The 14,435-nt window shown below is 45.0% G+C and overlaps 1 protein-coding gene across 1 annotated transcript in view; it reads right to left on the bottom strand.

The window, feature by feature from the left end:
- Positions 1 to 381: 381 nt before the first annotated feature.
- Positions 382 to 14,435, bottom strand: part of RTN4R (reticulon 4 receptor) — an 86,484-nt gene continuing 72,430 nt past the window's right edge. The window contains exon 2 of the mRNA XM_068911202.1: positions 382 to 2,394. Coding sequence (XP_068767303.1) covers positions 965 to 2,394 — 1,430 coding nt within the window. The 3' untranslated portion in view covers positions 382 to 964. The remainder of the gene's footprint in view (positions 2,395 to 14,435) is intronic.

Raw genomic sequence — 14,435 nt, 5'->3', positions numbered from 1 at the left:
GCTATCTGTGCATATCAGAAGAAAAATGGCCCTGTCTGACTTTTCGGGGTTGTTTAATAATGCTCCTCTACATCAGATCTGGACTGCCCAGCTCCAAGAGGCTGGGCTAATACTTTCTGCTATTCTGAGCATCTCGAAATATGAATGTTGTTGGGGAAGTGTGTGGGACACTTTGGAAGGGGAGCAGCAGCATTAGCACAGCCTGTTTCATGCAAGGAAATCCCTTGTTGGCACCAATTAAACATTGCATAACAGTGCAGAATATGTCTTATTTATTACTGTCATGTTAAATGCTCAACTTGTCTTGAGATGACGGCATACGGAACACCCTTTTAATTTTCCAGCTAGTTATTGTGCTTCACCCCTTGTAGATGACAACAATTTAGGAAAAAGAAATCTTTATTTTATATGTTTTGTATACTTGTACACAAGTAAAATAAAATGCATATCTATATATACTGCAATCTTGTGAAGGAGAAGGTAGCATTCTTTAACAAATGCTGCCCGTAAACATGGTGTCACGGAATGAATACGGAAAAACTGCAATATTCATAAACATAGGATTCAAACAGCATCAAATTCATTACCTCTGCAAATGGGAACCTGCAATATCATTCATTGTCATGTCAAGTTACAAACAAATTTTAGACATTCTTTTTGGAACATTTCTTACATTTTTTTCCCGTAAGTGAATCATATTTCTTTACCATCTGCTGTAGCAAAAGCTGCTTTGTGGACAAGTGCAGTTCCGAAGACCAAAGGTATAATTCACAGGTTTCAGGACAAATAAATTATGTACATCCTGGTGTTTGTCTTTTTTGTTTTTTTTATAAAGGCATCCAGTTAACTTTTGTGTAACAAAGCTTTCTCAGGGTGGATGGTAGTTTGATTTCATTTGCAACATTTATGGAGGTCAGCAAAAGTCTAGTATTAAAGTGTCATCAACCCAGGAAAAGAGTTAATTTTAGCAGAATAACAGTAAGCTCCACACCAAGGGGGGGATCAAAAGGCTTAGGCTGAGCTGTAATGTGGAGCTGTTTCCTTGCTGGGTGAGGCGGCACTGGGCCTTTGATTTGTTCTTTTTAGAGCAGCCCTGCCTCTTTTTGGTTGGGACTGTGGAAGGTTCAATAGGCTCTAAAAATTCTGGTTTCAACTTGGTCAATGGAGGCTCTACAATGCTGGGGAAGGTCCCAAAAGGGGAATCATTTATCTGCTTGTTACTGCCATTTTTAGAAGGGTCCGTCTCAATGTACTTGGTTTTGGACATATTCTCCTTATCCTTGAGAGGGTTGTTGGAGGATGGCCGGCTGCTATGGGAAGAAGGACCTGCCTTGCCTTTAGCTTCATAAATAAAAGATTTATCTGTTTCCGGCTGGCAGCACTTTGGGGAGCTGTCACGGGAACTGAGAGGGGGGTTTCCGGTTGGCAGTTTACCAGATCTGGTCTTAGTGCTAAAAACACTTGTTCGTATCTGGTTGAAGGAGTCAATGCATCCTTCCAAGTCAGTGCTCTGCAGCCTCTTGAGGTCTCTCCCTGCCAAGTGGGGGGGAAGGTGGCACTCCAGTTCTGAAGATGATCCTTTAAACTGTTTAAACCAATTCCAGAGAGACCGAGCCTGGCAGTCACAGATCCACTGGTTGCCATTTAAACGTAGATACTGGAGGGACACAAGGGGAGCCATGGTTTCCCCAGTGAGCACGGTCAGGTTGTTGTTAAACAGATACAAGGTCATCACTTTCCCAAGGTCATGGAAAGATCGGCGGTGAACCAGGCTTACTCTGTTCTGGTGCAGAAGCAGTCGGTCTAGGTTGATTAGCCCGCGAAAGACATTCTCTGACAAGCTCTTAATTTTGTTACCATGCAAAAACAGGTAGGTTAGGTTTGCAAGATCCACAAAGGTATCATCCAGCAGATTCTGTAGATTATTATCCTGAAGGTAGAGATATTGCAAGGAGAATAACCCTCGAAAAAGCCCTGTGGAGAGCTCCAGGAGCCCACAGCGATCCAGATGTAAGGTATGGAGGTGGATAAGACCCCGGAAAGTGATTGGGTTGATAGATTTCAGGTTCGTGTTGTCACTGAGATCTAACTCCTCTAGTTTGTTCAGCCCATAAAAGGCTCCAGGCTCAATGAGGCTAATGTTGTTGGAGTGGATCCAAAGGATTGTCATGTTGCGACAGGAGGTGAAACTGGTGGACCTCACAAAGGTTATCTTGTTGTTATGCAAGAAAATGCGCTGGCTCTGGATGGGTATCTCAGTAGGGATTGCTGTCAGTCCTTGCTGCTGACAACTTATTGTAATCTTCGGTTCACTGTAGCATACACATGCCCCAGGGCAAGACTCCACTTCTGACTGGATGTTCAAGCAAAGCACCAAAATCAGCAGTTTGCTTCCTAAAGAACAACAAAAATAGTATGTAAATCAGTCAGGGTCGTGGGACATCACTTTTCTCTGCAACTAATAGATGAGCCTGAAATTCAGCTCTGTCAGTACATTGCCATTAACCACACACAACGCATGCCAGGAGAGCCAAACAATTAAAATGCAGAATTAAAAATGTTCTACCACTCAACGCAATAGTTAAAATAATACACATTTATTGTGAGAAAGTCTGAGCACCTCCTCAGCCTTTCATACTCAGAAGGTCTCTGACTTCAATCACAAATGACAGTGAGCATCATTATGTATTTGCATTGTGGCTCCTGGATACACATCTAACGTAAGCCCTGTCCCAAAGGGTTTATCTCTAAGAAAAGGTGCTGTCTCCTTGGGGGCTGCTTGTCTCTGTCACACAACTAGAGGCACATTTGGCACAATTCAGCATCTGTCCAGCCATGGCTGAGGCCTGCAACAGCAGGAAGCATGGGTTTGTAGGCAACACTACATCGCATTCCAGGAGTACCACCAGCATTCTCCAAAGAAAGCACGTGTTCCCAGTCTGCGTTCAAACTGCAAGACGGACATGTGGCTCTTGTGACTTTCTGTGGACAAATTCTGCATTGATCTAGTCTTTCTGCAAGAAATAACTGCAAAGGATTCTCAGAATACCTTACCAGTCAGACCTGCTTGTAGAGGCCTCAGAGCTGAGGGTATCCTTTCCTTCTCCTTCAATGCTGTTCATACCTTTACACCACATATTCTTGTTTCCCTTCCTTTCTCTCCTTCCCTCAGAGGTCTATGCAGCCACTGAGGGAGAGGAGGAAACAGCTTGCGTTTCCCAGAGGACAGTGCTGTTGCTGGAGGAAATCAGGTACAAAGCTTGAATCAAGGATTCCTCAAGGTTTGCAAGGTGGAAGTAGTTTTCTTGTGTGCCTAGAGTGCAGGCAGCACACTGGTAGCACTAGGGCCCCTGAGTGGAACAATTTTCCGCACTGGTAATGACCCGCTTCCCCAGGAGCCCAGCTACACGGAATTGCACAAAAGGTGCCACAGGCCCTCAAATGACAATGAAGCATTTGGATTCACTGGATCAGGCCTCCAGGATGTGTTTGGGAAAGGCTTAGAAAACAGGAAAAGAGGGACAGAGGTTATGCAGCCAACATCAGGTTCTGACAGGAGACCTGGAAAAGAGGGTGAGTATGAACCTCCAGCTTAGACGTCAGCAAGGAAACCTGCTGTTTCCTGCCCATGTTGGAGAAGGGGGGGGGGGAGGGGGAGAGGGGCCGGGGAGGGAAGGGAAGGCAGAGGTAGTTTCAACAGCACTTTACCAGCAATTAACATCAAGTAATTAGATTGCTTCGTGCCCCTCAGATGTGTATCTCCTTCCCAGAGCATCCACAGCACCTGTGGCAGAGACAGGTTCCTCACAGTAACAAGGGAATCCTAGCTGAGGGACAAACAACAGCTTTCCATGTTTGTTGCTCAGAGGTTTTGTCTTCCTTGAAAGATTGAAAATCTTGTTTTAAGCATTGAGATGTCTCATTACATCCTAATGTAAAACAGCACAGTTTAAAAAGTCAGGCAAAAAGAGATAATGACACAGAACTGGACAAACTGGGGGAACAGAGAGATTCCTGTCACTTCTTGGCAATGTGTGCACGATGCAACAGCAAGTGGATGAGCTCTTGTGCAGCTGAATTCCAGAGATAGTAGCTGCATCTCACAAAAAAGCTTGAAAGATGATAGCATAGCTAATGAAATCACATGTTCTATGAGTCTAAGCAGCAACTTCAAATCCCAACATTAAGGGAGTAAATCATACGGAAATTTCACCAAACCGTTTACTGAAGCATAACAAAGGTATAAGAGAAGCCAAGATGGGAAAGTTACTTTTCTGTAATAATAGACTGGGATTCTAGGCCTGAGTTCATTCTAGCCAAAATAATTCAAGATGTGAAGCTAATAAATCTGTGGTGATCCAACAGTCCAATATGGACAAGAGACACCTATACATCAGAGTACACATGGGAGAAAAAATAACAGCTCAGCAGGCAGAGATAATTTGAGCCTGACATTATTAGCTGCTGTGCGTCCCTAGAAGGCTGTGTGTTGAGTGCAGTATTATGACACATTCTGGCTGGCTTGTCATGTTTTGACATATCACATACCATTGTATGGAGCAAAGTAACACAAGACAACTGAAATCCCCTGCTGGAGACATGTCACACCAAGAGGAACCTCCTGGGAAATTAAAACAATATTGGCATCTCTCTAACCAGCATGATTCCTTTCCAGCTAATAATGAAAAACTGTAGAAAAAGAAATATGTCTTTCTGGAGCCTCTTTCTTCAGTGTCATGATTCAGATGATCACGGGCCAGAATGCCACTCTAGTGATGGGATTCATACTGCTGCGCAACACCATCCACTCCAGCAAAATAGCACCCAGACTGCAGACACTGCTGTGGACTCCAGGGCTTTTCCCAGCTGTTCCTTGCTGCTTTGGTAATACCATAGGGGCTACAACCTGCTCAGGGAAAATCTAGTCAGAACCCAGATGCATCCCACATGCCTTATAAATATGTGCGACATTCACAGTGCAATGAATACAAAGAACCATTCCTATGGGACAGGAATCACAATGTCAATACTCCTGTTCCAGCTCCAGCCAGGGGAGGCAAGTGCATAATAAATATATGTATACATGAGAGAGAAAGAGAGAACATTAAGCAACCAGCAGAGAACAAGCCAAACATATGAATGCAATCCCGTCCTGTGCTACCACCTCCTGATAAGCACACATCCTTCCTTCTGCACCCTCTGGATCACTTGATTTGTCATGCTCAGAGTGTGTACTGCCAACTCTTTCCTATGGACAGAGTGTGCCAGGGCCAGACAGCAAGGTACCATCCCAGTCTCTGGGTTTGTGCAGAGCAGGAGGCATGCCACAGCTTCTTCCTAGGACACAGGGGCAGAAGGGAAGTGGCAAATCCTGCTCAACTCTGAACCATGCCTAATCCTCTCCTGTAGCTGCTTCCTCTGCAGCTTCCAGGAGCTCTGAATCAGTGGTGCTGATAGCCAGATGCCAGTGGAGCTGTATAGGGAAATTAATTACAGGCAGGGCTAGCCTGTATGCCTTAATTAGGGACCTGGTATTCATGCACTGCTCAGATTAGCTTCTTCCACCAGAGACAGTTACTGTCAATCATTTCCAAGCTTTTTCCTGGTTTATTTCCCTCCATACAGCTCAACTGTAGCCTCACAGAGACATGCCAGAGCTCAGCATCCAGCAGTCATCAGAGAGTCCCCAGCCAGAGCAGGGCCTGAAGCAGCTGCAGGAATAGGCACACTTCACGGACAGCCTTGGGAATTCAGGGACATGCCACGGCCCCCTTTTCCCTGAGCTGGGACTGAGGGGAGAGTGAGAGAGAGAGACCGGTCCCTGGCCTTCCCTTGCTCCTACATAGAAATTCTCTATCACTGATGTTCAGAACTCTGAACCAGTGACTGCGCCCAGTACTTGATGTGCCCCAGATCACAGTACCCTCCAACTGGTCTGAGGCTTCCAGGCCTGGTACCAGGATATGTTTATCTGTCCAATTTCAGGCAAATATAACCTTGCTCTGTCTGACCAGGTGTCAAGTGCCCATTTTCAGCACAATGATGAGCACAAGGCAGAAAGCCTTGGGACAGGAAGGTTGCTAAGCCTCACATCAAGTCACGTTAATGCAGGTGCACAGATTTAGGACGGTGTGGAGCACAACAGAGCTTGTTCACATCTGCCTGGAACATACTTACATAGTTTCAGGTGCCCCCTTACTCTAGATGGGACGAGTCCTACAGGACAGAGCCAGGCACCCTGCAACACTGCTCTGGGTCCCACAGGGCTGGAGCCAGGTGAATGTCACACAGGTGCAAAACTTGCCAGAAATAGTGTGAGCGGGATCCTGCTTGTCTTGAGAGGGTCCCAGTATTTGTGATGCTGAGGGGTACCAGTGAGTGATGTCCTTGAGTAGAAAGGTTACCAGATGGGCAGAGCCTTGGCTGAGGGCACATGAAAACAAGTATCCAGAGGATCCAAGCAAAAAGAGTCCAGACACTCGACAGCCTGGCTGGCACAGGCAAACACAGTCATTCATTTTCTTGGAGCCCCAGATTCAGCTCTGGCTGTGGACTGCTTTCTCTTTCAGCAGAAATGCACCCTGCCTTGAGGCCAGAGGTAAAAGAGATAGTCACTGCTGTCAGGAGGACAGTTGCCAGGGAATAAGGTAAGTCATAACCATTCCCAGTAAAAGGTGCCAAGTTCAGCAACACTAACAGGAGCTACAGCCCCCTCCCCTCTGCCTGCCAGATAAACTCATCCTAAGCACTGTAAGCAGTGTGCTGACACAACCACTGCCAAGGGATTGACACCAGCCTCTCCACCACAAGCTAGACTCTCCCACTTGCAGGACTCAATTCCATTGCCCATGCCTGACAAAAAAGGTTTTGATATGACATTAATACACCTGTCTCAGAGAAGAAGCCATTCCTACCCCTTCCAGAATGTGATTAAAACTTCATTGGACAGTTCCAGTCAAAAGCCAAAAATAAAAGAAAATCTAGTACCTGGAATCTTCAGTCCCTCCAAGAGTTTGGCTTTAAGTTTAGTATCTGCTCCTCCAGAGCTTTCTTAAAAGCCAGAAACCTCCTTCAGTCAAACTGCTGCACTTCCCCTTTGGCATCTCCGAAGTGTTATGACTCATGGAACTGGGAAGCAATTAAAGTGGGTCCATTATCTGTCTTTCCGCTAGTCCCTTGTGCAATCACATTGTCAAACATGGCAATTAGAAAGAAAAGGCTCCAGGGGCCTCTAATAGATGCTTTGCAAACTTTTTAAGAGGCCAAAGCAAAATGCAATTTTCTGCAGTTTGTAGAGCTGTGGCCTTTCTCTGCTGCTCTGTACTTGTCTCTATTGATTTGGAGATATTATAATGCGGCTTTCCTACAGCGGAGGGTCAATAATCATTTGAATTCTCTCCTGGCTGGACATAAAGGGAGTACTTTAAAATACAAAGCCTTTTGCTGATGCACACAGCATTTTGCTTTTGTTTTAGTATAGAGACACTATAGCTGCTTAATTCCCTGTCCTGAACTGATATTATTTGAAATTCACTACATGGCTTGGAAAGACGTTCTGCAAAGCAACTTCAGCGTCTAATGCTTTGTCCTGTGGCCAAAGGTGGGTCTGTGTGTGCGTGTGCATGCAGGGGTATATATATGTGTGTGTGTGTACTGAAATAGCTGCAGCACTTTTATGCATTTGAAGTTGAAGGTGAAGTGAGATGAGTAAGGAGAAATGGTTTGGACTAGTCTCACCAAGGCTGGAGTTTCCCTCCTTTCGGCTGCCTCCTCTCTCTTCCCTGCAGAGAGTAAGACTGATTCATAACCTTTGTGCATCTGGAGTGGCTTTAGGGAGAGACCACGAGGACAGTTCTGCCACCACATAAGCCCTTGGGAGAAGCAGCCATTGTTACAGCTCCGGGGAGTAGTGGACCCAGAGCAGATATTAACAGATCAGATCTTAGCTGGGTTTATTAAGGTCATGGCCCTATAGTGGATCAACACTGTCAGCTACATGGCAACTAGGCGATACATCTGGCCCGCATCTCTTCTCCCCAGCCACAATATGTGGGCAGCTCAAAGTGGCTGTTGGGAGATGAGATAAGTCTGCAGACACAGGCTACACCACAGAACTGGCCCTGCACAGTCCCCCTGGAAAAGGGCCAGCTCCCACAGGAGGAGGTCAGCATGTCTCTGATTGTGCATCTACCCCTAACAGGCAACAATGCTGGCTATGGGCTCAAATACAGATACTTAAAATATTATAGTCAGTGTCTTGGTGCACCCTGGGGGCCTGAGTTCTCACTACAGTCACCAGAGATGAGGGGCTGCATTCAGGTGTCCATTCATAGGTGCCCGCTACCATGTGAGTGCTCTGAGGTAGCCACCTCATGACCAGCTGCACCAGAAGACTATGGGGCTCCTTGAGATCCTATGCCATATCTGCAGCTCTGTGGGGATGTTGGGATAAGCCTCAAGCACTCCAATCCAGGCGACTAGTCAATACAGTCACTGGAGTGACCTGTCTGCTCCAGGGACATTGAATTGCTCTCCAGGCTTTGCTGCCTGGGGTCAACTCAATCTCCAGAGACTGTTGCTGGAGCTCAGACTCCCAGCTCACACCAAGACGCCTACGTCTTGTTCTAGTACAGACTCCTAGCTGCCTAAAAATAAGCAGCTAATTCTCTTTCAGATTCCCCTGAGGGTCTGAGATACCAACAAGGCTGCTAGGAGTCTTCACACAGCTCCTCCAGGAGAGCTATGCTTTTCTGAAGCAGCAACTGGAGCCAAGTGTTATATAAATGGCAACAGATAGCATTGTTTAGGCACCTGAATCCCACCCTTAACTTCTCTAGGCAGTCTCTGGTCCTGCATGCTCTGGCATTGCACTCAGATCCATTAACCTTTGGGACTGGGCTCTTCATTCCCCTTGCCACGATAGCCTTACTTCTGCTGTTTAGCATATCCATCCTCTACTCTGAATGAGATAAGTTTTCAGCAGAAAAAATATAATATGCAATCAGTAATGAAAGGTCAGGGGATGGAGGCAGTAGACATGCCATTTCCTAACTTCTGAGCCTCATCTTTTCCACCTAAATAATACTGCCTTAATGTGATTTTTGGATTTAATATTGCAGGGATATTTTTAAGGGAAAAAGGTAAAAGCAAGTTATATCACATGCAATACTTGTTAGAATCCCTTCTTATAAATTTTCAGAGGGAGCTGAACAGTGATTCTTCAGCACTGCTTAGGGCTGAACTACAGGCCTCATTAAGACAGCTGAGTGCAGCAGAAACCTTAACCAGGACTGCTCCTTCCATTTGTGGGCATGTGCCAAAGCAGCATCCAGCTGGCAGTGCTCCCCATCCCTGCCAGTGGCTCTCTAGCATGTCCAGCATTTTGGCAGCAGTGTCAATTCAGCCTAAGAACATTTGGGAGGGGTTATTCTTTTAGTGGTTTGTCAGCATTTCCCTTAGCAACATCAGGGAGAGAAAGGAAAAGGTGATATTTAACAGTATATACTTCAGTCAATCTGAATACGAATTTCATGGAGGGGGGAGGGGGAGTAGAGAGAAAGAAAAGAAAGCCTTCTCTCTAGCCAGAGGGTTTTCCTCTTCCTGAATTTCAAAGGCTTGCTGCAAGCCATGGAGGTATGAAAGATTCTTAAAGAAAAGGTCACAAGAATCCTTCATAGGGGAAAATATCAAGGGATTTAAATGCAGGAGTTATTAGGTCCCCTTATAATAATAACACTACTATCAATTATTATAGTCTAGTATTTCCCTGTGAGGCCAGGAAATGAGAAAGAGAAAAATCGCATGCATTGTAATATAAGAACCTGAGAAGAGCTGCAATGAGTCAAACAAAGGACAGTTTGGGCTGGGTGGCCTCAGTGGTCAGCAGCAGATGCTTATGAAAGCGTAATACTAAATGTAGCAAACAGAGTGAATGCTCCCTTAGTATGTTCTCCAGGACCAAAGCAAAGCCTAGGGAGTACCTGAGACAGAATTGACATTATGTTAGCATATGTTATTGATGGTCCTAATGTCCACTGATTTGTCTAATTTCTTCTGGATCATCTCCACCACATATCTGGGAAGGAGTTCCACAGCTAAGGTACTGTGTAATGGTTGCTCATATCCTGTTGCTTGAGCATTTTCCTGGGTCCTCCTGGTTACAGTGTCATGAGAGGCAAAGAATAAGCATTTATTTTCCACATCTCTTCAATAGGCTATAAAGCCTTCTTTCCACTCCTCAAGTTTTATCTAAATCCTAGGCCATTGTATTAAATCTGTTCTAGTAATATTTGCTCCACTTCTGTGCATCTTTTCTAGGCCTTCTTCACCTTTGGGGTAGGAGGACTGACTCAGAATGTAGCTGCAGCATGGACTTCTACACAGGCTTAGATGTTCTAGTCTGTTCCTTATACCTCCTAGCATTCTACCTGCTGTTTTAACCATCAGTCAGCATCAAGATGAGCTTTTCAGAGAACTCTCCACAAAGTACCCAAGATCACTTTGCTAAGTGGCAATAGCTCATTTAGAGCCCATCAGTGTGTTTGTTTAGGTAAGGGCTTGGGCTGTTTGCCAGTGCACATCACTTTGTATTTATAAGTGCTGAATTGCATCTGCCATGTAGTCTGCGGTTATGAATTTCACCATTAAACCCCTTGCTGCAGCAAATCATGTCCCCAAATATCCACTTTCCTTCAAACAAAAATAATAACATAGTGCTCAAATCTTAAAATGTAAGTTGGTTGCAACCAGTGACATCTTCCTGAGCCAGCAGGCAACCTGCAGCAGTAGTTCACAGAAATAAGAACCTGGTAAGCCCTCCCTATCAACCCAGGTTAAAGACGCTCCTCAAACGGTTTACAAAAAATGGGAATAAAGTTTGCTCAGACATTTAATATGATGTTATCCTCTTGGGCATTTAAAACTTGGTCTAAGTTATCACTGCTTTCTATGAATAGACATAGGAATATCCTACGGATATCCTAGGCCATACTTCGAGGAGTACTCCTGCCACCACTGTGCTCTGCTACCTCACTGAATAGGACAAGTCTCTGCCAGTTCTATCAGCAGAGGCAGATTTTGCAGCTGTTCTCATGTGGGATGTAATAAACTTTACATGTTTTCCTTTTGTCCTGCTTCCATCTATGCTTTTCCCTTCTATGCCACATCTAGAAGGGAAGACATTACAACCGTTGAAATCTCATTCATGGAAATGGTGACCTAGAGTCATAACGTAAAAGGATTTATCACAAACCAAACAAAATGCAAACCCAAAACTACACTAGAACAAGGCACATGTGAAATGAGAACAGAGGGAGAAGATTATTTGCTCTGTGGACTAGGTTCCAATAGAACCTGCACCACCTGCTCCACCTCAGTCCCATCAGAGAGGCAGAAGGAAGGAAGCTAACGACCTATCCTTTTATAGACAACTCTTATGCCGAACGATCCGCTCCGGATAGAAAAGGTGCTTCTCCTCCAGACATTCAGTGATCCCAAGCTAATGGATTAGGGCAAGGCCAGAGACACATTAGCTAACAAGAGCAGCCCACTCCAATGTCTGTCTTCTAGGCCCTGGCTGTGCAGCTAGAGATCAGTATGTCCTAGAAGAAAAAAAAATATATATAGAAATATATATATATAGAAATATATATAGAAAAAATATATATATATAGAAAGCCTGGAAGATTGCTGTATAAAAGGACTATTATGTGAGCTGCTCCCTTTCAACTCTGGTACTCATACCATTCAACTCCGGTCCATCCCATGCAGATAGCATAGGTCCTACTTGCTGTTAGCCCACCCATGCATTCCCAGTATTCCCCTTGTACTCTTTCTTCCTCAGAGAAGACTAGGTTTCCCTCTGTACAGAGAAACTGTGTCCTCTCTAAGGATGTGATCAGACACGGTTGCTTACAACTAGAACAACCATGGACAATCATGGCCGTGTTTGGCTCTCCTGCAGACACATCACAAAGTCTTGGCCTTGCCTTGCTCATGACCCTCTCTATTGTCCCCTACAAAATGCTAAGGTGTCTGCACTACAGCCTTCCCCAGGTCATTGTCAGCATCAGCAGCTGTACCTAGCAGAGCACATAGGATCTGAAGGATCTGTCTCTGAGCAGGTGAGTTTGCCATGATACTATACCAGTTACCAAATACTATGACAATAGCAGAAGCAGAGGCAAAAGTCCCATGCAGCGATCCAATGCAGGGGACAGTCTGTGACAAAGCCCTTGTGCAAGGCAGAAGTTCAAGGCAAATGTCTGATGTGGAAGTCAGATGAGGGGCAGGAGATCTGCATAGAAAAGGCCCAGCTAAAATTGTCCGAAGTGAAGGGGAAAGCACATGACCTGGAACCAGTATTTGGAGCAGAAAGGACACCTATAGCTCTCCAGATCAAAATGAGTAGAAGGAAGACAAAAGGAGAAAGATGTCAGAAGCGTTGCCTTAGGCTTGCTCTAGGAGAGATCGCAGAACAAGGAGAGACAGATGCTAGAGATCCATGCAAGTCTGCAATAACATACGATCAGGTGCATCTGCAGAGTCTAACTTTGAGCAGTTAAACTGTCCAGATGCACCTCATCATATGTTATCAATTTGATGAACACTTTGAGTGACTGTTGTGGTCCTGATCCACAACAGAGAGCTGCAACGGTGCATTTATTGCAAAGCTGAGCTTGGCCAGACTGAACACACTGAGCAGAAGAGGCCCTAACAGAAGTGGGCTCCTTCCTCACAACCTGGGAGAAATTATAATAGCTGTTTTTTCTACAAGTTATGGCCATTAACTGCAGGTGTTACCACTGCTGTCCCTGCCACACTGCCTTTTGCACTATTGCAAAATGTCATATGACTATAATCTACAGCCAGCTCAGTAAATCCTAGCAGATCCCAAGTTGCATTAGAAAGTAGACTGAAAAGAAGCTGTAACTGGTCCCCAGCACAATAGCTGAGATCTCCTTGGGTCTTATAAAGAAGACTGAGGGCATCATAAGTGGCCAAGATCCTCATTTCCATCTTATCTGGAAGGGAAGCATCCAGCAGCACTGCATGAAGAGGACTATCCATGAGATTGCTGCTGACCATTCCTCACACTTCTATTACACTGGGCAACTGAGTGAGAAAACATGCATTGTAAATCACAACTAGTTCCTACAGAAGTCAGTATTATCTGTATCATATTTATAAAAAAACAAATCAGGGACAAACAAGTGTCCAAAGGAAGTAAACTCTGGTTCCTGAGGTGATTCAGATCGCTCATGGAGCCCAAAGTATCTCAGAAATGCTTCAAAATATTATTACTAAGAAGCAGAGTTTCCTGCATATCCAAACCTGGCACTGATGAAAGTACTGTGTGTGAGCGACTCACAGAACAGGAGAGGTAAAGCTCCAGATGGCATTTACACCTGCTCTCCCCCAGCCATCTGGGACTGCACCCCACCTGGCAGCTGTGAATCCCACCCCCACATCTTCAGCATTGGAAGCACCCCACTGCACTAAGCAGTATTTTTCTCATTTTTCTTCTAAAATAACACTTATCTCAGCTTTTGCTACAGAACCAGCATCTGCAGGAATGAAGTCTAAGAAACAGATTGGAAAGAAAAGTTGCTCTGGAGAATCTAAAAATTTTCACTTTATCTCATTTTGGTTGTCTGCATGGACAGCCCCAGAATCTGAAGGAACAGCTCAGGGATGAATGTCTCAAGAGATGCGAGCAGGACAGGAAGAAGGAGAGCATTTTAATTTCAGCTTTAAACACAATTACTTTTGCAAATAATACCTAAGAACAAGAACAAAAGAGTGGAAATTTCTGGGTCGCTGGTTCTCTTCCCTGCTCACAACTACTCCTAGCATCTGCACCATAGGCTTCTGCTTCAAAACTCTTCAAGCCTCACGTGCAAACTGAAGAGGTCTTTAGCCCTGTTACTCCTGCAAAAGGTTCTAGAAACTCCTTCCTCTGAGGATAGTAATATTTCTTTTCTAGTTCAGTTATATTCATAGCCAACATATTTGATTTAGTCTTATGAAAACACTGTCCTTTAATAAAAATTGTTCTTTTCCCTTGCTAGTGTACAGCATTTCTCAGTCAACCTTTGCTTTCCAAATGAAACAGGTCTTCCTAGTCTTGGGTAACCATCTTCTTTAGCGGCGCTTCTCTCGATTAACTCCTTGCTGAGCCCAGCTGACCAGGGCTCTCCATACCACCCTGTGAGTCGTCACATTGGATTGCAGGGTAGCAGAGCCTGGCAATAAATTGCAAGCTCCTTACCACTGCAGTAAGCTGCCTTAGAGCAAACTCTCTGTAGCACACACAGAGCACAATGCTCAGCATTCCTCTCATCCCCTCCATCGATGAAGGAGGGTGCCAGTCCAGACAGGCCCTGCTTCCCCTGTCTCAGCCTCCTTTTCCCATTCTCTCTTGGCATCCTTTCCCA

The sequence above is a fragment of the Struthio camelus genome, chromosome 17 (genome assembly GCF_040807025.1).
Source record: "Struthio camelus isolate bStrCam1 chromosome 17, bStrCam1.hap1, whole genome shotgun sequence".
Taxonomy (NCBI): domain Eukaryota; kingdom Metazoa; phylum Chordata; class Aves; order Struthioniformes; family Struthionidae; genus Struthio; species Struthio camelus.
This window is presented reverse-complemented; position numbering and strand designations above follow the sequence as displayed.